This window comes from Leopardus geoffroyi, chromosome A3 (genome assembly GCF_018350155.1).
Source record: "Leopardus geoffroyi isolate Oge1 chromosome A3, O.geoffroyi_Oge1_pat1.0, whole genome shotgun sequence".
Classification (NCBI taxonomy): Eukaryota; Metazoa; Chordata; class Mammalia; order Carnivora; family Felidae; genus Leopardus; species Leopardus geoffroyi.
In genome coordinates, this window is record NC_059336.1 from 53,910,984 (window position 1) to 53,937,251 (window position 26,268).

The following is a 26,268-nucleotide window of genomic DNA, read 5'->3' on the forward strand; positions in this document are numbered from 1 at the left end:
ATTAACATATGTAAATCGAAGGAGATTGAGAGATTATTTATCCCAACATAGATACTGGTCCAAAGCTTTGACCAAACCTTAAGGGAGAGACTGATTCTGTTGCTTTATAAGATTTTTCTTTGTAACATTTTATTTGAGTTTCAATAATTAAAACATGGTTTAATTGTTATTAGAATAGCTAGTTGGATTAATAAAGTAAATAAGTACATTCAGAAAAAGTCAGGAGAATATTTCTAAAAATTAACTTCAAATAATAAATAATAAAAATAAGATTTTTCAAGAATAAGAATAATGTCTATTTCATTATTTTTTTTAACTTCTTGGTTTCTTTTTTTTTTTTTAATTATTTTTTTAACTTACATCCAAATTAGTTAACATATAGTGCAACAGTGGTTTCAGGAGTAGATTCCTTAATGCCCCTTACCCATTTAGCCCATCTCCCCTCCCACAACCCCTCTGGTAACCCTCTGTTTGTTCTCCATATTTAAGAGTCTCTTATGTTTTGTCCCCTTCCCTGTTTTTATATTATTTTTGCTTCCCTTCCCTTATGTTTATCTGTTTTGTCTCTTAAAGTCCTCATATGAGTGAAGTCATATGATATTTGTCTTTTTCTGACTGATTAACTTAGCATAATACCCTCCAGTTCCATCCACATAGTTGCAAAGGACAAGATTTCGTTCTTTTTGATTGCCAAGTAATATTCCATTGTGTGTATGTGTGTGTGTGTGTGTATACACACACACACACACACACACACACACACACACACACATATACATATATACCACATCTTCTTTATCCATTCATCTATCGATGGACATTTGGGCTCTTTCCATACTTTGGCTGTTGTTGATAGTGCTGCTATAAACATGGGGGTGCATGTGTCCCTTCGAAACAGCACACCTGTATCCCTTGGATAAATACCTAGTAGTGCAGTTGCTGGGTCATAGGGTAGTTCTATTTTTAGTTTTTTGAGGAACCTCCATACTGTTTTCCAGAGTGGCTGCATCAGCTCGCATTGCCACCAACAATGCAAAAGAGATCCTCTTTCTCTGCATCCTCGCCAACACCTGTTGTTGCCTGAGTTGTTAATGTTAGCCATTCTGACAGGTGTAAGGTGGTATCTCATTGTGGCTTTGATTTGTATTTCCCTGATGATGAGTGCTGTTGGGCATTCTTTCATGTGTCAGTTGGCCGTCTCGATGTCTTCTTTGGAGAAGTGTCTATTCATGTCTTTTGCCCATTTCTTCACTGGATTATTTGTTTTTTGGGTGTTGAGTTTGATAAGTTCTTTATAGATTTTGGATACTAACCCTTTATCTGATATGTCATTTGCAAATATCTTCTCCCATTCTGTCGGCTGCCTTTTAGTTTTGCTGATTTGTTTCCTTCACTGTGCAGAAGCTTTTTATTTTGATGAGGTCCCAGTAGTTCATTTTTGCTTTTGTTTCCTTTGCCTCCGGAGACATGTTGAGTAAGAAGCTGCTGCGGCCAAGACCAAAGAGATTTTTGCCTGCTTTCTCCTCAGGAATTTGATGACTTTCTGTCTTATGTTTAGGTCTTTCATCCATTTTGAGTTTATTTTTGTGGATGGTGTAAGAAAGTGGTCCAGGTTCATTCTTCTGAATGTCACTGTCCAGTTTTCCCAGCACCACTTGCTGAAGAGACTGTCTTTATTCCATTGGATATTCTTTCCTGCTTTGTCAAAGATTAGTTGGCCATAAGTTTGTGGGTCCATTTCTGGGTTCACTATTCTGTTCCATTGATCTGAGTGTCTGTTCTTGTGCCAGTACCATACTGTCTTGATGATCAGAGCTTTGTAGTATAGCTTGAAGTCCGGGATTGTGATGCCTCCTGCTTTGGTTTTCTTTTTCAAAATTGCTTTGGCTATTCGGGGTCTTTTCTGGCTCCATACAAATTTTAGGATTATTTGTCCTAGCTCTGTGAAGAATGCTGGTGTTATTTTGATAGGGATTGCATTGAATATGTAGATTGCTTTGGGCAGTATCGACATTTTAACAATATTTGTTCTTCTTATCCAGGAGCATGGAATCTTTTTCCATTTTTTGTGTATTCTTCAATTTCTTTCATAAGCTTTCTATAGTTTTCAGCGTATAGATTTTTCACCTCTTTAGTTAGATTTATTCCTAGGTATTTTATGGATTTTGGTGCAATTGTAAATGGGATCGATTCCTTGATTTCTCTTTCTGTTGCTTCATTGTTGGTGTATAGGAGGAATGCAACTGATTTCTGTGCATTGATTTTACATCCTGTGACTCTGCTGAATTCATGAATCATTTCTAGCTGTTTTTTGGTGGAATCTTTTGGGTTTTCCATATAGAGTATCATGTCATCTGCGAAGAGTGAAAGTTTGACCTCCTTCTGGCCAATTTGGATGCCTTTTATTTCTTTGTCTGATTGCAGAGGCTAAGACTTCCAGTACTATGTTGAATAACAGTGGCGAGAGTGGACATCCCTGTCTTATTCCTGACCTTAGGGGGAAAGCTCTCAGTTTTTCCCCACTGAGGATGACATTAGTGTTGGGTCTTTCGTATATGGCTTTTATGATCTTGAGGTATGATCCTTTTATCCTGACTTTCTTGAGGGTTTTTATCAAGAAAGGATGCTGTATTTTGTTAAATGCTTTCTCTGCACCTATTGAGAGGATCATATGGTTCTTGTCCTTTCTTTATTGATGTGATGAATCACATTGATTGTTTTCTGGATATTGAAGCAGCCCTGCATCCCAGGTATAAATCCCAGTTGGTCATGGTGAATAATTTTTTTAATGTATTGCTGGAGCCAGTTGGTTAATATCTTGTTGAGGATTTTTGCATCCATGTTTATCAGGGAAATTGGTCTATAGTTCTCCTTTTTTAGTGGGGTCTCTGTCTGGTTTGGAATCCCTTCATAGAAAGGGTTTGGAAGTTTTCCTTCCATTTCTATTTTTTGGAACAGCTTCAAGAGAATAGGTGCTAACTCTTCCTTAAATGTTTGGTACAATTCCTCTGGAAAGCCATCTGGCCCTGGACTCTTGTTTTTGGGGAGATTTTTGATTACTTATTCGATATCTTTATTGGTTATGGGTCTGTTCAAATCTTCTATTTCTTCTTATTTCAGTTTTTGTAGTGTATATGTGTCTAGGAATTAGTCCATTTCTTCCAGATTGCCCATTTTATTGACATATAATTGCTCATAATATTCTCTTATTATTGTTTTTATTTCTGCTGTGTTGGTTGTGGTGTCTCCTCTTTCATTCTTGATTTTCTTTATTTGGGTCCTTTTTTTTCTTTTTGATCAATCTGGCTAGTGGTTTATCAATTTTGTTAATTCTTTCGAAGAAACAGCTTCTGGTTTCATTGATCTATTCTACTGTTTTTTTGTTTTGTTTTGTTTTGTTTTGTTTTTTGTTTTTTGTTTTGGTTCCGATAGCATTAATTTCAGCTCTAATCTTTATTGTTTCTTGTCTTCTGCTGGTTTGGAATTTTATTTGCTGTTCTTTTTCCAGCTCTTTAAGGTGTAAGGTTAGGTTGTGTATCTGAGATCTTTCTTCCTTCTTTAGGAAGGCTTAGATTTCTATTTACTTTCCTCTTATGACTGCCTTTCCTATGTCCCAGAGGTTTTGGGTTATGGTGTTACCACTTTCATTGGCTTCCATGAACTTTTTAATTTCCTCTTTAACTTCTTGGTTAACCCATTCATTCTTTAGTAGGATGTTCTTTAGTCTCCAAGTATTTGTTACCTTTCCAAATGTTTTCTTGTGGCTGATTTCAAGTTTCATGGCATTGAAAATATGCACAATAGGATATCGATCTTTTTGTATTTGTTGAGGGCTCCTTGTAACATTTTTGAAGAGTCTCCTTTGCAAAGGAAAAATAACATTATAACTAAATATTTAAACATTTTTTAAAGCACCCAGTAACCCCACCACCACCTCGCATACTGCCATCTGATTGTTTTAGTCTGTGCTCTTCCAAATGGCAACCACATCTAGGGTTGGGTTTTCTTAACGTGGTTGTAATGAAGGGGCTTCCCTCAATGTATGGCACTACACAACAGGTGCATGGTAAATGTTTGCTGAATGAGTGAAGGCATGAAAAAATGAATTGGAAGTTCTGATTCTTGTCTCCTTATAGACTCTCCCCTCTGATAGAGCTGCTCTCACATCTAGAAGGATGCCCACTTCCTCCCATAACACACTATATGTGTGTGCTGTGGTTAAGACCTTGGGTTTTGCAGAGACCAGAATCAAACTTTGGTTCTACCTGTCAACTAGATATGTGATCTTGAGAGCAAGTTACTCTAAACCTCCAAACCTCAGTTCTTTAAACTGGAAAATGAAGATACCAGTACTACCATAATATTTGAATCATCATATGCTTAGCACAATAGCCAATATTTGCTCTTTACTATTATTGTGATGTTTCCATCTAAAACTTTATGCTTAGTCAAATAAGACCATATTGGCAAATATAAAAACATAATAAAAAATAGACTTGTTCCCTTTGATATTACAGAGGCCATATCAGTCCATCAAATAGGAGTATCATAACTTAGGCCTTTCTTTTTTAAAAAATTTTTTTTTCAACGTTTATTTATTTTTGGGACAGAGAGAGACAGAGCATGAACGGGGGAGGGTCAGAGAGAGAGAGAGGGAGACACAGAATCGGAAACAGGCTCCAGGCTCTGAGCCATCATGAGCCATCAGCCCAGAGCCTGACGCGGGGCTCGAACTCACGGACCGTGAGATCGTGACCTGGCTGAAGTCGGACGCTTAACCGACTGCGCCACCCAGGCGCCCCAACTTAGGCCTTTCTTTAGCTGTTGAGTATTTAAGTTGTTTCAAAGTATTTGATATCATCAATTTATTGATGAGTCATTACTATCTCTGTATGAATAGTACTATAGTTTATTCTGTATGTGCATACATAAACTTTTCTTTCTTGTAAACCATTTCCTTAAGATAAATTCCCAAGGGTATTAGTGCCAGGCAAAGGCTGTGTATGACATGTCATGTAGGTGACTGTTGGTAAGTGTTGACATAATGCTTTTTCTTTGAATTTCTAATTGGACCATATTTGTCCTTACAGTTCCCAGAAAGAGGCACACTAGTAGATACACTGGAAATGTATTATATGTACCATCCCCTTCTCCAGAGAAGCAGTAAAGGGATTCCTACACCTCTTGGATGGCACATGCATTTTTTAAGTTAAAAGAAAGTAACGTGGATCAAGGTAATTTTGATGATCCATAAAGACTTGTTTCTTTGGAGCAACTTTTTTATTTTATTAGGTTCCTTACCCTGAGCCCACTGGGGAGTGATTTGTGCACATATGAGTAGCATTTCTCTCTTTCATCACTAGTTGGATACTAGAGATTTATCTTGTTATTTGGTACTTTGAAGTCGTTTTGACTGTACCATAGCCTGACTGAGGATAAGGAATAATTTACTTGGAGTCTCACGGCTTCCATTTTGTTCTCATAAAGACCGATATTTTTATACAAGGTCAGTGAACTCACCTGGGGTCATAAAGCATGTCTGGATTGGTTTGTCATCTACATGCAGTAGGGCATCCAGCCAGGCTGGGAGGCACCAGCTTCGCCATCCGTGGCGCATAGCCTAAGTACCAGCAGGCAGACAGGCCTGGTAGCACACATCCCAACCAGAAGCACAGAGATAAGACTCTCTACTTTAATCCGGAATTGAGCAACTGACAGTATTTTTATTGTAGAAACCAGCAACACCTCCTGCCACTTTTTAAAAGGCAGTAGCCAGTACTGATTGTATTATAACTAATATTTCTGGAATTCATAAATGCAGACACTATAATTTCAGGCAGTTTAACTATGCACAAGAATAATAGGCTTAAAAACAAGTCATAACTTTCTTTTCCATGTTGTATTGCTTTTGAGGGGGGAGGATTCTAATTTTCCAATACATCATCCAAACTCAGATGTTTAACACAAAATAAGAAGCCACTTAGCATCCGTATTTATGATTATGTAAAACAAGTCAGAATTATATTGATTAGGAATACCTTTGCATTTCCCTGTAAATAATGAATTCTGAATGTGTGTTGCCATGAAATAAATACAGTAGAAATCAGCTAATAATTGGCCTTTCCGGTATCATTCTTGCATTATATGATTTTATCTAATGAGGTGGATGCTTCTTAAACTATTATTTTGCTACATCAAGTTCAGATCTCCAAACCACCTTTTAATTACAAATATTTTCTGGAAGTCTTACTTGAAGACTCACTTTTGCTCCCAAATAATCTTAAGCATAGGGGCACCTGGATGGCTCAGTCGGTTAAGCATCCAACTTCAGCTCAGGTCATAATCTCATGGTTTGTGAGTTCGAGCCCCGTGTTGGGCCCTGTGCTGATAGCTCAGAGGCTGGAACCTGCTTTGGATTCTGTGTCATCCCCTCTCTCTGCACCTTCCCTTCTTGCATGCCCTCTCTCTCTCTCTCTCTCTCTCTCTCAAGAATAAATAAACATTAATTTTTTTAAATAATCTTAAGTATAATTTTCATAATTTTCTATTTTATGATGAATTTATGGGGAAACCTGACAGGGGTGCTAGATTCCTATGAGACTGGCCTATTCCATACACTTAGATTTTCTTGCACTCAGACCACTTATTCAGAAATCTGGTTTGCAGTGTTGTGTTGGTCATGCTCAGAAATTCCTAATTTACCTCACATATGAATTATGTTCAAGTGTTAACTGAAATTGATGTAAGCCAGCGTTTTTTTCTGTCACTTGCATTGTGTTGTTTATATCCATAGTTTATTTTGCCATGTGTTAAAAGGATCCATTCAGCAAGGAGAAAATTCTGTCATCCTGAACAATTTTGGACGTTATTTTGAATACTTCAGGTGAAAGCAAGATAATTTTAATCACAATTAAAATACATGAACACACTATACCTGATCTGAAAACACATCAACTACAGCTAGACACGCAAAGTAGAATTTTACAGAGGAAGCCTCACTGATTTAGAATTTGTGGTACTCTGAACATGGGTTGTACTTTGCTTTGTATCCTGGCTTTGGAGCAAATAAATAAGTGTATCTACTGTTAGTATGCTGAGTCAGAGAATGTGACATTTTATTAAGACCAGTTGAAATGCTTTTTAATTGGTTTGATAATTACATTGCATTATACAGTACTTAAAGACATGTAATTTGGCAAATGAATGCTTCTTGAGTCATGACTGCCCAGAAAAATGTGCACTTTTTTTTCCCCTTTAAATGAATCTCTAGTATGGACTCGTTTGTAAAAACTGGCCAAAGAAACTGAATGTTAATTGAATTATATTTACAGATTTTAAAAAGCTGGCCACGTGCCCATCTGATTGGCTTAGGAAAATACATTAAAATGTGTCTAAATATTGATCTGCCTATCTAAAAGTCTGGCTTCGTGTCAGGAGCAGGAAATTTTCATTGAGGCTTAATTGATGTACAATATTATATTAGTTTCAGATGTATAGCATGATGATTTGATATTTGTGTCTGTTGCCAAATGATCACCACAATAAGTTTAATTAACATCTGTCACCATATGTGGTTTACAGAGTTTTCTTTCTTGTGATGAGAACTTTTAAGATGGACTCTCTTAGCAACTTTCCAATATGCAATACAGTGTTGTTAACTATAGTCTCAATGCCATATGTTGTATCCCATGACATACTTATTTTATAGCTGGAAGTTTGTACCTTTTGAGCCCCTTCACCTGTTTTGCCCACCCCTCACCACTGGCAGCCACCAATCTGTTTTCTGTATCTATAAGGGTATTTTTTTGTTCCTTGGGCTTTTTTTTATCCCACATATAAATGATATCATAAGGCATTTGTCTTTCTCTGTCTAACTTACTTCGCTTAGCATAACACCTTCTAACTTACTTCACTTATCAATGCCTTCAAGGATTCTTTGGTAAGAGAAACAGAGTCCAGCAATGGACTCAGGTTGTTTCTGTATCTCAGCTATTGTGAACATTGTGCTTCAGTAACATAAGGGTGCAGATATCTTTCCAGGTGGCTTTGTTTTCTTCGGATAAACACTGAGAAGTGGTATTACTGAGTGATACGGTAATTTCTATTTTTAATTTTCTGAGGAACCTCCATACTGTTTTCCACAGTGGCTGTACCAATTTACAATACCGCCAACACTGCACTAGGGTTTCTTTTCCTGCACATCCTTGCCAAAACTTGTTATTTCTTATTGTTTTCATGATAGCCATTCTGAGAGGTGTGATGTAATATCTCCTTGTGGTTTTGATTTCCATTTCCCTGATAATTAGTGATTTTGTGCATCTTTTCATTTACCTGTTGGTCATCTTTATGTTTTCTTTGGAAATCTATCCATTCAGTCTTCCGCCCATTTTTTAAATTGGATTGTTGGGTTTTTTGTTGTTGTTGTTGTTTTGTTTTGGGGGTTTTTTTGCCTGTGTTCTTTATATGTTTTGGATATTCAACCTTTTTCACATATATGATTTGCAAATATTTTCTATTCAGTAGGCTATCTTTTCATTTTGTTGATGGTTTCCTTTGCTTTGAAGTTTTTAGTTTGACGTAGTCCTACTTGTTTCTTTCTTTTTTTTTTTTTTTTTCTTTTTGCTTTTCTTTTTGCCTTTGTGCTTGTGGTAAATCCAAAAACTCATTGCCAGGATCCATGTTTAGGAGCTTAATATCTATGTGTTCTTCTAGGAGTTTCATGGTTACAGTTCAAGTATTTAATCTATTTTGAGTTATTTTTTGTGTATGGTATAAGATAGCAGTCCGATTTCATTTTTTGCGTGTTGCTGTCCAGTTTTCCCAGTGCCATTTATTGAAGAGACTGTCCTTTCCTCATTGTATGCTCTTGGCTCTTTTGTTGGAAGTTAATTGACCATATATGTGTGTGGGTTTATTTCTGGGCTCTGTATTCTGTTCCATTGAGCTATGTGTCTGTTTTTATGCCAGTACCACACTGTTCTGATTACTGAACCTTTGTAACATAGTTTGAAATCAGGGATGATAATGCCTTCAGCTCTGTTCTTTTTCAAGATTGCTTTGACTATTTGGGGTTTTTTTGTGGTTACATACAGATTTTAAAATTGTTTGTTCTATTTCTGTGGGGGAAAAATGCCATTGGGATTTTGATAGGGACTGCAATGAATTTGTAGATTGCTGTGGATAATATGGATATTTTAACAATATTAATTCTTCCAGTCCATGAGCATGGAATATCTTTCCATTTATTTGTGTTTTCTTCAGTTTCTTTCATCAGTATCCTACAGTTTTCAGTGTGCAGATCTTTCACCTCCTTAGTTAAGTTTATTCCTATATATTTTATTCTTTATAGTGCAATTGTAAATGGGATTCTTACCTTAATTTTTCTTTCTGATAGTTTGTTATTAGTGTAGAAAAGCAAAACAGATTTTTGTACATTGATTTTCTATCCTTCAGCTTTGCTGAATCCATTTATTAGTTCTAATAGCTTTTGGGCTAGTTTTCAGAGTTTTCTATATATAGTGTCATGTCATCTGTAGAGTGACAGTTTTACTTCTTCCTTTTCTCTCCTTCTATCCTTCTAACTTTGAATGCTTTTTTTTCTTTGTCTTGCCTAATTGTTCTGGCTAGGAATTTCAATACTATGTTGGATAAAGTGGCACAAGTGGATATCCTTGTCTTGTTCTTGATCTGAGAGGGAAAACTTTCAGCTTTTCATCATTGGGTATGATGTTAGCTGAGGGCTGTTCAGGTATGGCCTTTATTATGTTGGGGTACAGTTCCTCTAAACCCACTTTGTCGAGAACTTTTATCTTAAATGAGTGTTGAGTTTTGTCAAATGCTTTTCTGCATCTACTGATAGGATCATATGATTTTTGTCCTTCATTTTGTTAATGTGGGTCTATCACATTGATTGATTTACAGAAGCTGGACCATCCTTACATCCCTGGAACAGATCCCACTTGATTGTGGTGTATGATCCTTTTAATGTGTTGCTGAATTTGGTTTGTTGATATTTTGTTGAGTATGTTTGCATCTGTGCTCATCAGGGATATTGGCTGGTAATTTTCTTTTTTTTGTGGTGTCCTTTTCTGTTTTTGGAATCTGTGTAATGCTGGCCTCATAAAATGAATTTGGAAATGTTCCCATCTCCTCTGTGTTTTTTGAAGAGTTTGAGAAGGATTGGTATTAATTCTTCTTTGAATTCTGGGTGAAAGCAGTAAAATTTTATTAGTAATGAAAGCAGTTACTTTTTGGTAGTCCATAAACAAAATACTTGACATAAAAGTTTAAGTGATTTTTAAAAATTCTTTACTGAATAGCCTAGTATTAAATTATTTGTATCCTTTTTGATTTTTAGGTGATCCTGAGCAGTCCTAAGAAAGGAAATGAAAAAAAACACTAAAAACATTTTTAGCATAACCAGATGTGAATTCGCCATGTGAATTCTGGCATGGGGAATTGATTATGAAGTAACATGATACTTTGAATTTATCCATGTATGGTATCTTTGCAGAAAAGATTTAACCTGACAGGCCTGACTGCTGATATTTAGGAAGGCATGCCTGCAAAGCTGGCCCTTGGCTGGCATCTGGGATCTTTGATTTGGGAAGGTTCCCAACCTCAAAACTAATAGGAGTAATTCACCTTGCCTAGACTGTTCACGCAAGCACTATGGTTTATGCTGAACACCTGCTTTCATTCTGGGAGTCTGGAATTTAGCTATGTGCCAGGCAGAAACTGCCTGCGTGACCAGTTCCCAGTTAAAACCTTGAGCACCAACTCTCTCAATAGCTTCCCTGATTGGCAGCATTTCACATGTGTTGCTAGGGGTATGAAGCAAACCCTGTGTGACTCCACTGGGAGTGGAAACTTGGCCTTAGTTTTTCCTGGAGTTTGGCCCACGTAACTTCTACTTTTGCTGTTTTTACCTTGTGTCCTTTTGCTTTAATATATCATAGCAGAGTAGCACTATATACTGGGTCCTGTGGGTCCTCCTAGTGAATCAGCAAACCTGGGGAGGGGGTGAGTTGGGGGCTCTCAATGTGGCACTTCATTGGTGGTAATTCAGAGGAGAACCACGTGTTGTTGGTATTTACATTGTTTGTGAACGGTAGGGCTCAGCGTCACAACACTTGAGAAGCAATGCTGGTGGTAGTACTCAAACATTCTTTCTCAGTGCATCACGTAAGACTCTTTCTCCAAATCATCCAAAGAATTGCCAGTTATGGGCTTGCTACCTGTTTTTATATTTAAAGGTTAGTTCTTTAACTTTCTTTTCTTGAAGAAACTTTCTCTTAATCCCCAATGATTAGCACTGTGCCCAGTTTAATAAATGTTGGATTTAACTGAAGAGGCCTCCGGCAGAATGTGAAGCCTTTGATCTTTCCTAGCCCCGTCCCAGCCCTGCCTCCCTGCAGTGTCTACACCCACATCCCCTGTTCCCTAACACGCGTACTGAGAACTGTGCCAGGGCTATTATATAACTCCAAATATCGATGTCTACCTAGCTCCTTTTTGCAAAACAAGAAGAAATTTCATCTTAAGGATTTTGTTTATGGCTAAGTACTCTTAACTGTTAGCATAACTATTGTATATATTTGACCACATTTAACAGTAATGATTTTTAGTATTTATTATATGAGAGAGTCAGAATCTAAACTCCCATCTGTGTGTAATCATGGCCCTAATAAATCGAAAAGTGGAGTATGCATATGCCAAATGAATTGACCATGCTGTCTGAAAAAAACTTTTAAATAATAAAAATATTCTCCAGCTTTGGTGCCATAAATCTTGTCCACCTTTCATGTGTAGCCAACAAATTGTAAATTGCTTTTCCCCTTCCTTTTGAAGGTGTTGCCATACCAGTTGTGATGTCCGTGCTATAGCTGGCTGACATTTAAACACTTAGGGCAGATTCTGCTATTGTTTAAGTTTTACGATGCTCTCAGCTCATAGTTCTAGAAAGCCACAAGTTTGTATGAGTACACATTGGGCTGGATAATTGCTCCTGTAAGTCTGTATCAGGTAAGGAAAGATCAGGAGGAATTGTGCAGGTAACTCAAGGCAAGAACCCACACTTTCTTAACCTCCACTCGCCTTCATTTTGTCTAAAATGAAGAACCAAGTTTCTGCATTTCTGAAGCTCTAGAAGTCATTTAATTATTTTTTATTTTTTTTAAGTTTATTTTTGAGAGGGGTGGGACGGGCAGAAAGAGAGAGAGACAGAGGATCCAAAGTGGGCTCTGGGCTTACAACAGAGAACCCTATGTGGGGCTCAAACTCATGAACCATGAGATCATGACCTGAGCTGAAACTGAACACTTAACTGACTGAGCCATCCAGGTACCCCTAGAAGTTATTTTTAAATATAAAGTATTTTTTATATGAAAGTGCTAAAACATACCTATTTACTTGCAGGGAAACCAAAACTTCTTGCCCAGTCTTCTGACAAAATCTATATTGTATAGCTAGCAAATGCATGATTTAAATGTAATAACTAGTAGCAAGAGTAAAAATTTTCTCTGGGAAACTTCCTAGAGAAAAAAAAGAATCTGATTCAAACATGTTAGTAGATGCTCTTTGAGCTGAAGACAATAGGAAGTACTTGAGTACTTGATCTTCTTACTTGGGTGTGGGTAGCAAACTCAACTCTAGATTTAATCTAATATGTGGAATGTCTAGCTACTAATGAGACAGGATGGGCATCCCTGACTGAAGACCTTTTCAAAGAATATGTGTGTTAGACCAACATAATCCTCAAAGAATGGCCATCAGTGCATTGTAGGCAGACCGGCATTGGTCCAGAAACATTAGTCATTGGTCTACAAGTAGATCATCATAGAAATTGACAGTATTTAGAAACTTCTGTAGTAACTTGACATAGCATGGCATCCAAATATGTGATAATTTTTCTAGTAAATCATTGTACTGTATTTTGTAGAAGTAATGGTCTATGATAGATTGGACTTTTTTTTAACAGCCTTTTGCCACACATAGTTTAGGAATGTTTATTAAAAATGCAGTTTCCTGGAGCTCCTGGGTGGCTCAGTTGGTTAAGTGTCTGACTTCATCTCAGGTCATGATCTTACAGTTCATGAGTTTGAGCCCCGCGTCAGACTCTCTACTGTCAGTGCAGACTCTGCTTCAGATCCTCTGTCTCCCTCTCTCTGCCCCTCCACGTGTTCCCCCCCTGCTCTCAAAAATAAATGAACTTTAAAGAAATTTTTTAAAATTTAATTTTATTTTAATTTACATCCAAATTAGCATATAGTGCAACAGTGGTTTCAGGAGTAGATTCCTTAATGCCCATTACCCATTTAGCCCATTCCCCCTCCCACAACCACTCTATTTGTTCTCCATATTTAAGAGTCTTTTATGTTTTGTCCCCCTCCCTGTTTTTATATTATTTTTCTTTCCCTTCCCTTATGTTCATCTGTTTTGGCTCTTAAAGTCCTCATATGAGTGAAGTCATATGATATTTGTCTTTCTCTGACTAGTTTTGCTTAGCATAATACCCTCCAGTTCCATCCACATAATTGCAAATGGCAAGATTTCATTCTTTTTGATTGCTGAGTATACTCCATTGTGTGTGTGTGTGTGTGTGTGTGTGTGTGTGTGTGTGTGTGTATGTGTGTGTGTGTGTGTATATATATATATATATATATATATATATATATATATATATACCACATCTTCTTTATCCATTCATCCATCAATGGACATTTGGGCTCTTTCCATACTTTGGCTGTTGTTGATAGTGCTGCTATAAACATGGGGGTGCATGTGTCCCTTTGAAACAGCACACCTGTATCCCTTGGATAAATACCTAGTAGTGCAATTACTGGGTTGTAGGGTAGTTCTGTTTTTAGTTTTTTGAGGAACCTCCGTACCGTTTTCCAGAGTGGCTGCACCAGCTCGCATTGCCACCAACAATGCAAAAGAGATCCTCTTTCTCCGCATCCTCGCCAACACCTGTTGTTGCCTGAGTTAATGTTAGCCATTCTGACAAGTGTAAGGTGGTATCTCATTGTGGCTTTGATTTGTATTTCCCTGATGATGAGTGCTGTTGGGCATTCTTTCATGTGTCAGTTGGCCGTCTGGATGTCTTCTTTGGAGAAGTGTCTATTCATGTCTTTTGCCCATTTCTTCACTGGATTATTTGTTTTTTGAGTGTTGAGTTTGATAAGTTCTTTATAGATTTTGGATACTAACCCTTTATCTGATATGTCATTTGCAAATATCTTCTCCCATTCTGTCGGCTGCCTTTTAGTTTTGCTGATTTGTTTCCTTCACTGTGCAGAAGCTTTTTATTTTGATGAGGTCCCAGTAGTTCATTTTTGCTTTTGTTTCCTTTGCCTCCGGAGACATGTTGAGTAAGAAGCTGCTGCGGCCAAGACCAAAGAGATCTTTGCCTGCTTTCTCCTCAGGAATTTGATGACTTTCTGTCTTATGTTTAGGTCTTTCATCCATTTTGAGTTTATTTTTGTGGATGGTGTAAGAAAGTGGTCCAGGTTCATTCTTCTGAATGTTGCTGTCCAATTTTCCCAGCACCACTTGCTGAAGAGACTGTCTTTATTCCATTGGATATTCTTTCCTGCTTTGTCAAAGATTAGTTGGCCATAAGTTTGTGGGTCCATTTCTGGGTTCGCTATTCTGTTCCATTGATCTGAGTGTCTGTTTTTGTGCCATGAGGAAATTTTTTTAAAAATGCAGTTTCCTGGATCCCAACATACACTAGTGGCACCCAGATCTCTGGAAATGGGAACAAGTCTCAGGAACTGACATTTAGCATGCTGCCCTGGTCATTCTTTTTCATGCTGAAGTTTGAGAACTGCTTTAGGAGAAGAGCCAATAACGTGGCTAAGACATTTAACTATGAGATTAACTTCTGAAAGCCATCCACTCTAACACTCTAATGACCAGAGTTGCAAAAGTGGCAACTCGTACACATTTGACTACAGCCCTCAGGGAGGAGTTTCTTTTACTGGCTGACAACACAACCCAGGTAAACGGAGACTGGTCCAGTTCCATTGCTAGTTTTCGAGATGCCTTTGTGCAAGACACCCTCAAAGGCTCTTCACTGCCATCAGCAGGAAGGTAGTTGTCATAATTGTATTAATGAAAGGCATCTAGGTATGCGAAAGATGCCAGGACCCTTCAATGCGGTGCCTTGTGCAAAGCTGGCATAGCCATGTACCATGCCCAGGGGAGGGAGAGCAGCCAGCTTCCAGGTGTTGTGATTCAAGAACTTGTTCCATAACTCCTGATTAAAACACTGAAGCTGGAGCACCTGGGTGGTCAGTCAGTTAAGCATCTAACTTCTGCTCAGGTCACGGTCTTGTGGTTCGTGAGTTTGAGCCCCACATCTGGCTCTGTGCTCTCAGCGTACTCTCAGCGTGCTCTCTCTCTCTCTCTCTCTCTCTCTTTCTCTCTGTCTCTCTCACACACAAAAGCAAACATTAAAAAAAATATATATTTTTGAAAAATGAAAACACTGAAGCCATTCTCAACTCCATAGACACAGGTCCTGTGACACTCCCTGATGAAGAACATACACATTGTTTGTTGCAGGTGTAAAGTAACCAGAAAAAAGGTGGGGGATTTAGTTCGCCCTGGGCACATGGCTTTCTCATTTGCAACGTGAGTTCCTTACAGATGATTTTATGAGGAGGGGGACAAAATGTTCCTAGAGCAGTAATTAATAGAAGGAAGGAGACTCCATTATCGCCTGTGCTGTATCTTCAGGTACTGATACCCGCTCTCCTCGGGTGACTTCAGGAGGAAGGTTCTTGCCCTTAGCTCCACCTGAATCGCTGTCACCTTCGGCCTTCCCGAGGAAGGGGTCACAACCCGGCAGCAAGTCAGCCATGGGAGAGGAGGAAGAAGAAGTGGGTTGTGGGAGGAAAAGGGGAGGAACAGACCAGTAGCTTGAAGTTTTGACATAGCTCTTGAGAACAGTTTTGCTTTTGAGACTGTGAACAGAAGCACCTCCTTCTCTCTGTTAGGAATATCTTACTCTCAGCCACACTACTACATCATGGCTCTCAAGTCATACCTTTACTGGCTTCTAAACAGGATGCCATTGTCACCTCTGGACCAGCATCCCTTTCTCCTGCTTCCCTGTCTCCCCTTGTCTGCCAGGCTGCCCCATAGGTGCAGGCCTCACCTCCCTGAGCAACTCCTCTGAACCCCCAGACAACATTTGGCCCCTGCTCTCTTCTCTCCCAGTGGCCCTTATGCGTGAATTTCTCTGGCTGTAAGGGTTTTCATGGTTGATTAATTAGAAATATAACTGTCCTCTGCAGATAGATATTGCCTCTAACAGGAGCTAACTGTTGCCACCATCTTTTTTTCATAAAGGATTCCTCTTTCCTAAAAGGCATAAGCATATATATTTGCTTAAAGTTTAAAGGATGTGAACAAAGGTGGTGGTGGTGCTGGGAAAAGAAAGCCCCCTAGCCGAGGATGAGGTTTGATAGCACTCTATTTGCAACATAGGGAGATAATTTTGATACTATGAATCTTAAACTCTCTTTCCCAATTCCATCTCTTTCCATTCATATATTTTATAATCAAGAAGCTATTTTATAGCCCTTGTTTTTTGTTTTTTTTTAAACATGTGTTTGTTTGGAACGTAAGAGCCCTATTCTTGCAAATGAGGACAGAACCTGTCTGTGGACTGCAACACGTGAACTTGGAGAATGCAAACCTCACTCACTAGATTATGTCTTGTTAAGTACAGTAACTGCGCCTCCCACAATAATCCTATGAATCCTATGAATGTATAACGGTACCACATCTCAGGCCCCCACAGCCCCTGAGCCACAGACAGGCCACTTGCTGGAGGTTGTGACACTGCCACGGTAAAAGTAACAGGAAAACGAGCCCAGGGCAAGTGCCTGTTGCTACAGTCATTCCGTCCACCACGGCTCCAGAACATTCTCGCTCCCGCTCGGAGTTGTTCATTGGCTTCTAACTTTCTTTCCGCGGCAGGAATCCTCATCATGATGTCCCTGTGCAGCGAAGTGCACGTGTATGAATACATCCCGTCCATCCGGCAGACGGAGCTGTGCCACTACCACGAGCTGTACTACGACGCGGCCTGCACGCTCGGCGCGTACCACCCGCTGCTCTACGAGAAGCTGCTGGTGCAGCGGCTGAACACGGGCGCCCAGGGGGACCTGCACCGCAAGGGGAAGGTGGTCCTGCCGGGGCTCCGGGCGGTGCGCTGCCCTGCGCCCAGGCGCGTCGGTCCGCACTCTTGAAGAGGGGCTCTTAAGAGCCCATGTGCAATAAGGTACTACTGTCGTACTCTTGAGTCCCAGAAGAATACTTGAAGATATATTTTAGGCAATGTAGTCTTCAGTCTTTAGACTGTAATTTAGTGGTGGCCACGAGAATTCCTCTTTTTCTAAGCCATTGAGTATTTATTACTACTTTGAATACAGAAATGGAGTTTAAAAGGAAAAAGCTCAAGAAAGATGCAAAAAAGAAAAAAAAGAAAAAAAAAAGAAAAAAGCAAATGTGTGACGAATGGGTACTATACCTCCAGAAATGTTAGCCTTTTCTTATGCCGTGGGCACCCCTTATCAGGGTTGGTTTCAGCTACAGGTTTCTTTCCATGATATACCTGATACTATGAAATGGTTTATACACCCTTGTCAAGGTACGGTATCTATAGCACCTAATGTGTCCCTTGTACATTCATTCGTTATTAAATACCCTAGAGTTTATGACGACCATCTGAATTATCACTCAGATGTGTTTAACCCCAGAATCCCCAGTATATGTTGAGAGATGCATATGTTCCCCAACTGTTGCATATTCCCCGGCTCCATTTCCCATTGCCCACTGAATTTTTGCTTTGTTTCTAAAACCATAAAGCATCCATCTCAAGCAGTCCAAGAAAAAGCCACTCCTGGAATAGCACTGCAAAGGAGACACTTTGTTTTCCTGCAGTATTTTCTTACTCTGGCAAGTAGACACAGAATCACTGGGCTGGCTACAGGGTGGCCCGGGACCAGGATGTTCCCAGCTCCAGCTTTTGCGCACTGTACCTCCTCGGCTGCCAGTTCTCACAGCCCTTACGCTGTTACACTCAAGACACTTGTGACCCCCTTGTCCGTGAGGAAGGGCTCCTTCCAATCTAGAAGGAGAATTTCGGAGCCTTCACTCTGTGCTTCTGGGGATGCACACCTGTCTCTTTCATGGGGATTTCTTGCAGGTCAATATCAGCTACTGGAAACCTAGCAGTGATGTTCTGGATTTTCACTAATTCTCCCTACAGACAGACAGTGAGGAACCCTGCCCCTCTTTTCACAGATATATTTTATGTCAGCAACACACAAGCCACATAATTAAGTAAAATTGTGTGAAAAGGTTGCTTTTTAACAAGAAGGAAAATACCTACATGCTTGAGAGGCAACAGCTCATAGAGGGGAGGAAGGTGTCACCCCAGTGCATTAACTGTATTCGGTTCTGTTTTCTTTTGGTTTTAATCTCAGCTTTTGTCACTGATACATTGACACTGATACATTGAAAAACAGGTTTTTTTGCTATGAATGTAGTGAAACAGAAACATTTTGTAATACCTTAATTAAACATGCTATCTCTCTATATAACCGAAACATTTTTCAGCAGTACACATAAGACTTCTTTTCATTAAAAATCTGTTCTCCCTTGCAAGCGTGTAGATGTCAAGAGAGTTTTGTGGGAAAGTTTTTTTTTTTTCTTTTTTTCTTTTTTGTTCCAGGATTGGTTTTTTCCTGAGTGCTTTCAAAACTACTTTCTTGAGCAAGAATGGTTTATAGAAATTGACAGCTTCTGTTTGGTTAGGCTAACTCCCCAGAAATCAGGTTAGGTAATAGACATCTCCTATGGCTTATTATGGTAGTGAAGTGTAGGAATAACTGAAAAGTTTTAATCATGACAGTATCCACTAAAAGCCTATTTTTAGAACTTTCTTTCTTGAACTATGAAAATAGATTCATAATTTTATCCTACACATTAGCTTATGTGTGAGCAGACATGGTCAAGCCACTTTTCTCTCTGGTTTCCTGAAAGAGCTTAGTTTTGTCCCCATGTGGAATAAGGAGTTCAGTGACTAGATGCTGGTGAGGTAACTCTGATCACGGTGAGTGAGCAGTCCTCCTGTGGCCTTGGTTCTCCCTGGACCTTCCAGGCTCTGCCTTCAAATGTCCATGACATTGAAGTTCCTTTGATAGCCTTCCTGGTGGATTTCCTTCTGATCTTCTTTTTATCCAGGACAACCCCCTTCAGTGACATAAGAGCTTGGCTAAAGGAAAATTTGTCCGGGTCAATATAAATATTCAAGTTCAGAAGCCCCAGAAAACACTTCAAAGATTTTTAAATAACATTTTGTTGTAACGCGTGTACTTTAAAAAGTCCTTTCAGTCTCACTGAGGTTACAAGAAAGACTGAAGAGCATAAAGGAAATTTAATTAAAATTTTTGAATTTATTATGGCCTTAAAGACTCTTGGGAATCAGGGTCTGTTAAACATTCAGAAAATGTGGTACACATATTAATATAGCATGGCTGGGCATTCTTCTGTTTGAAAGTTTAAATTGTTTAGCCTCTCAAAAATATCAGGCAGTTACAGTTAACATGATGACTGCATCTGGTATTAGCTAAATTGGTCCTAAGTGGTAGTATTTTGCCAGACATTGATTAAGTCCTTCTAGGCTACATTTACTGAACTGCAATAAACACACAGCTCTTCTGTGGAGTAGTTAACAATAAATGCTGTCCTATTACATTTCTCCCAGGCCCTGTCCCTTCTAAAATGCTCCATCCACTTCTGGAAGGGACACTGATAAAATCCTTAAGGTGCAACCTAAAGCCATTATCTTCAATTGAAGATAATTTCAGGAGATCTTTGGTGGTGGTGGTTGTTATCACAAAGAAACAAATGTTGACCGAGAATGACAAGGCACCTTTATCTAGATTTTCCCTGACTAGTTTCCCCAGTTCCTCTACCAGGTATGAGGATGGGGTTTAATAGGTGTTGAAAGCTCACTGTCCCCAGGGAATACCAGTGCCAGCCCTGCGTACCTGGCCTTCCCTCCAGCCCAAGTCCTTAACAAGGCTGCTTTTATCGGGAACTTTGTGCATAGGCCAAGAGGTGGTCAATTAAAAGTTGCATATATGCACCATGCAACATCAAGGGCATGTATTAAAATGAATATAAAATGTATTAAAAGTGAGGGACTTTTGCACATCTTCCAATTATTGGGTCTTTCCTTGTCTGCCTGTATGTAGAACTCCAGGAGCCCTGCGTCAGTCACAACACTTCCAGTGTGTCCTGCCCTAGGTCTCTGAGCCAGACATTTAATCAATCCTGAACTCACCAGTAATAATCTGTCATTGTAGCCATAGTGTCTGGACAAAGCAATGCTGAAATAATCGTTAGCATTTTCAAAATTGGGAAATAAAAGTAACAGTTTGAAACTACCATGGGATTGCTCTGTTATGTGTTTATGAGCCAGTTCCTTCCAGTGGAACAGATTAATACCTTATGTTGTTAGCTGACCCTTCCGGGCAGGAACACGTACATCCACTGAATTAATTAGGTCTAGGTCCTGTTCGGCTGCATTAAGTGGGATCAGTCTCACGTGAGTAATGGCATATGATGGAAGCATTTTTTATGCACAAGTGACATGATTCAAGTTCTCTCTCCAGCCTGTCTTAGAGATCAACACACAGTGCATGTTCAAGGCTGATAGGTAGAGTGACCTGGTCTCATTTCTGCTCAACTATGGGAAGAGGCAGAGAGGGAGGTAGGGAATTATCGAGAAATCCATGACAGGCCAAATAGTCTCTGAATATATTCTGATACTCTGTCACATTATCCAATTCGACTTCCCACTTTCTGATAGGTTAGAACTCTTTCTCAGTTGTGACAGCCAACGAAGGCAGCTACATTTAGAAGTTAACTGCTTAGGTAAAATGTGCCTGCGTTCAAACTTGTTTCTTTTTATACTCTGGACATTTCCATTGTGAAAATATTCTGCATGTTCTTGTCATTTGGGCATTATTTACACAATTGGTAAATGAAAGGTATCTCTCTGTGAATTCAAGGATAAAATGTAAGTTCTGATTCTTGTTTTCTTAAATAAATGAAGCCTTTTAGTAAGACGTAATAATCCAGCATACTCCTCTACAAGCTTGGAATGATAGAATTTAAAGAATTAAAGACATTGCTATAGTTCTTACTTTTGTTACAAAAGTGTGCATGTAGATATAGTTATATAATTGTATATATACGTATCTACACACATGTTGGTTTTATATTGTCTTTTTTCATCAAACTTTTCCTAAAACCTTTACAACCAATTTTATTTTAATTATGCAAACGCCAGTGTTTTAATAGAAAAACGTAAATGTTATATGTCCTTCTATTAAAAAAAATATTCGGTCTTCCCACACACTGATATTTTACACACCCTGGGTATGTTAAAAAGTATGGCAGAAATATTTAAAAGGCACTATGCAGGTAGAACCCTGAATACTGTGGCCTCATCAGAATGTGATGCTGAACATTGATGAGAAGGTTATTTATTATATAGCTCATGGCTTTTACAAGGTTGGGGGCAAAAGTGAATTTTGGTTTCGTGGAAAATAGTCTTCTTACCAGGTAGGTTTCACACAAATTAACTGCACTGATAGTGCTAACACCTAACATTTCTGATGCCGCACATCTTGTTCTACTCCAGATAAAACACGTATGACATTTTTCCGGTGGGAACCAGTGAACTTTTTTAACAGCTTTGGGAATTTTTTTGTATGATAATTTTTAAACTGGAATGTGTACCCTTCAAACTAATGAAGGCCTGAGGTTTTTCCAGGAATCACATTTTAAAAGTGTTTGTATACATTTTAACACCTTTGATATTTTCTATTTTGGTTTTGTATATTTTTATGTATACACAGTGTACAGACTTTTTTCTTGTAAATAAAACATGTTTTCATTTGTCTAGAAGTTTCTGTGTTTTAATTTGTAAAAGTCGCGGATACAAATGAGCGACCGGCAGAATCCCAAGCCATCCCTAGGAGAGGGCGGCACAAAGCCGAAGTCTCACTAGAAATTTGTACACAAGGTAACAACAGCATGCCCTGGAACTGAGAGTAGGGCCACCCCTGGGGCCTCAGACCGGAAGCAGGGGCCGTCTTCATCGGAGGGGTAATTGTCAAATGCAAAGAACCACAGCGGCAAAAACAAGCAGGAAAGGCGTATTAGGCTCACGTATCTTTAGGTGGAGTTAGTAGCCCAGCATTTTGGTTAATTTATCGCCTTGGGAGACTCTTCCTTAGCTTGACAGGGTTTCAGGTCTTAGAAAAAATATGTAAGTTATTAGTTATATATATGTAAAATACATGTAAGTTATTAGAGGGAAGGCCTAGGGACAGTGAAGTCACCTTAACCCACTGCAATGTCAGATCAGCCTTGGTATTTTTGTGCTTGCTGTGTGAAGGGAAAATCGGTTAATCAGGCTCCTAGAAAGAAATTCCCAGTCCTTTGTGCTTTCTGGGTGGAATGTAAAGGGAGCCTTGAAGGGAGGCGTTCGGGGTGTTTGATGTGAGGACTGACATGAGCAGCTGGGGAATTCGGGAGACATAAATCACCTCTGACTGTTGTGCTGAATCAGAGAGGGCTCCCACTACCTTTGTGTTACTGTCATTTTTCTTTTCCCACAACATGACTGCCTGCTTCCAGATCATTAAAAACGCAGGCCTTGCCCCGAGGGCCCTGATTAGAAAGATGCTCAGAGAGCAGCCAGTGATGAGCCGGCCCCTCCCCGGACGTGGAGGTGCCTCCTCGGGGGACTGGCTGGTGGTCTCTGCCGTCTGGATGCTCTTGGGAGGACTGAGAGGGGAGAACAGGACCAACTTCGGGTAGGCTGCACAGAGATGAGGGAGGAACAAGGGGAAGGAGACGGGGATGAAGAACTGGGTAGGGAAAGGGAAGGCTGAAGTGAGGGGGGAGTGAACTACAAGTGCCAGGGATCTTTGACACCACTTGCATAGCAAAGGCATCAGGTCAGAGACAAAACTGCCTCCTGGCTAAAAGCTCAGCGGGCTGACTGAGCTCTGTGCACTTAAATGTTGTGTTCAAGAAACCCTGGAGCACAGAGCCCTGCAGGCCAAACGCCCTCCTGCACTAAACGTCTACTGGCCCCTCATTGCCTGGAACAGGGGTTGGCAAACGGCTGCCCACAGCCTATTTTTGTAAATAAAGTTTTATTGGCACACAGCCCTGTTCACTTGTTTACATGCTGTCTATGCTGTCGCATACAAAGAGCTTAGTTGCGACAGAGACCTCACAGTCCACCTGCCAAACCTAAAACGTTAATTATCTGGCCCTTTACAAAAAGGTTTGCCACCTCCCATTACAAATACAGAGGTCCCCACCCTTATTCATGGTTTTGCTTACCATGGTTCAGTTACCCAAGGTCAGCTGTGGTCCAGAATCAGATGATCTTCCTGACCTATTACCAGGAGGTCAGCAGCAATCTAATGCTATGTCACAATGCCTACATCGTTCACCTCACTTCATCTCATCATGTAGGCATATTATCATTTCACATCATCACAAGAAGGATGAGTGTGGCACAATCATATACTTAAAGACCACATTCATATAACTTTTATTGCAATGTATTGTTACAATTGTTCTATTTTATTATTATTGTTCATCTCTTACCATGCCTAATTTATAAATTAAGCTTTATCATAGGTACATATGTATTAAAAATATACATATAGCACTGAGTACTATCTTTGGTTTCAGGAATCAATCAGGGTCTTTGAATATATCCCCTAGAGATAAGGTCGGGGGTTGGGGGCACTGTACAATTTACCAAGAACTATTTAAGCAAGACTTGTAGTGGATGGTTGCATATAGATCTCACAAAATCACCTTCTAAGGTAGATATTATATTAGCCCCAGGAAAGTTGGGACTCAGAGAGGTTAATTCATCAGTGTATAATCACACAGCCAGGAAGTGACAGAGGTTGGCTTCAACCCTTGTCTGACTTCAGAGCCCACAGTTAGAACCATTATGTTAGGCTTCTTAAAGTAGTCTCTAGTACCTAGAGGTACTGCCTTAATATTCAAGTATCCCATACCCCAATAGTCCAAGGGCTCAGCTTTTCAGGATAATTATATTTTGAATATTTTGAGAAACCGTGCTATGAAATGTATGGAGATTAACAAAGGATTCAGGCTTTTCAAGTTCTCTGAATACCCAGAACACTAAAATGCATCTAAACTACATGTGTCAGGCAAGTATAACTTTCATTTTGTTATTAGAAGCCAGTGTCTATGTTCGTCACACCTAGTGAGTAGAATACCTCTTATGTGGAGTAGAGAAAGCACATGCACGGAGGCCTGGCATTCCATCAACTGTATTCCCAGCTACTGTCCTAACTAAATTGCATCATGCTGGAGAAACAAGCAGTACTTAACCTGAAAACAATGAGATGCCAGCTGAGAAACTGATCACAAAAATAAAAGAAAAATTAATGACTTTGAGAAATGTCTTCCTGTCATTACTGACTTCCTGATCCTCACAAGGAGGGAGAAGAAAAGAGGATTAGAACAACAGCATGCCCCTTGGCTGTCTTAAAAATGCTGGCCTTGGGGCGCCTGGGTGGCTCAGTCAGTTAAGCGTCCGACTTCGGCTCAGGTCATGATCTCACAGTCTGTGAGTTTGAGCCCCGCGTCGGGCTCTGTGCTGACAGCTCAGAGCCTGGTGCCCATTTCAGATTCTGTGTCTCCCTCTCTCTCTGCCCCTCCCCTGTTCATGCTCTGTCTCTCTCTGTCTCAAAAATAAATAAACGTTAAAAAAAAAAAAAAAACAATGCTGGCCTAAAGTCACTGCAGAAGGTACTTTGGAACTGCTCTTCTCCTCTATGAAACCTGCTTGAGTGAGGTCTGGCACAGAGTATCTAGGGGAAGACACACAGCCACCTTGGAAACCATATTGGGTGGCAGTAAACGAAGAACCAGCGGCCATGGTACTGTGGCTGCCTCACCATAGGCACTCCAAGAGGCTGACTCAGAGCTGACCTAGGAATCCTGAGCAAGCAATGGTGTCCTGGACAGCTGTCATCTACACAGCGGGTGTGTACGAGAAGCATAGCTCGTTTTTTTCATAACTAAACATTTCTATCTTAGTTCCCTTTCCCAACACAAGGTAAAAGCTACCATATTTCATCTCATCTAAGACATCACTAAGTATGAGATACATCTTTCTTTTGTGTATCACTAGGGGAGAAAATGCTGTAATTAGTGAGAATTTGTGTGCTGTCAAACACAGTAGCTACAAGCCACACAAGTCTATTGAACAGCTGAAGTGTGGCTCATCAGATTTGAGATGTGAAATGTAAAATACACCCTGAATTTCCAAGACTATGAAAAACGAATGTAAAATATCCTAATCATTGTGTTATACTTATGACATTGAAGTGGCATTTTAAACATTTTGGGTTAAATAAAAATACATGAAAATTAATTTTACTTGTTCCTTTTTACATTTTTACCATGTTTACCAGAAGATCTGCAGTAGCTACACTCACGTTATATCTCCAGTAAACAGTAGTTACTTTGAACTTGTATATTTGCTGAAAAGACTTTTAGGCTTACTGACAATTTTTTATTTCATTAGCATGCTTGTATATATAGAAAAGCAAAATACAAGTGAAACACATTACATGAGGTATTCTTGAAACATTTGTATTCACAGGCTCTCTCTTCTGAATCACTTTTTGGATAAGAGTCATTAATTTTCCATGATTTTTCAACCCACAGTTGTCCTCTACACCATCAGAAGCAATGATGATACACCACTTTCTAAAGGGTGTACTACTATCATCTTCGGGATTTTCTTCGGAGCTACTGATATAGTCTGCAATTTTAATGTCCACAAGGAGATAAGAACAAATTCTTAAGACTGCTGACTGGCAAATAGTGATGGCAAATTGCATTTCAACTTCATGGATGTTAAAATATGAGGGGAAAAAATCTTGGTGTTAATGAAAAAACATATTTCTAAACTAGCTTGGATTTAATCCCATTCTTTCCCAGATTTGTATTTAAATTCTGGACTGCAAAAAAGTACTTCTGAGGTGGCAGGGTAAGGCCTTCCAGAAATCCCCTCTCTCCACAAAAGCAACAAGAACACTGGAAGAAATTGTTGCAATCAAAATTTTCAGACATTAGGACATTAACTAAGGGATTAAAACAATC

At 39.4% G+C, this 26,268-nt stretch overlaps 1 protein-coding gene across 4 annotated transcripts in view; it reads left to right on the forward strand.

The window, feature by feature from the left end:
- ST6GAL2 (ST6 beta-galactoside alpha-2,6-sialyltransferase 2) overlaps positions 1-20,471 on the forward strand; it is an 84,774-nt gene extending 64,303 nt beyond the window's left edge. For all 4 annotated transcript variants that reach the window (XM_045445539.1, XM_045445540.1, XM_045445538.1 and 1 more), the window contains exon 6: positions 16,993-20,471. In XM_045445539.1, coding sequence (XP_045301495.1) covers positions 16,993-17,264 — 272 coding nt within the window. In that variant the 3' untranslated portion in view covers positions 17,265-20,471. The remainder of the gene's footprint in view (positions 1-16,992) is intronic.
- Positions 20,472-26,268: the final 5,797 nt, after the last annotated feature.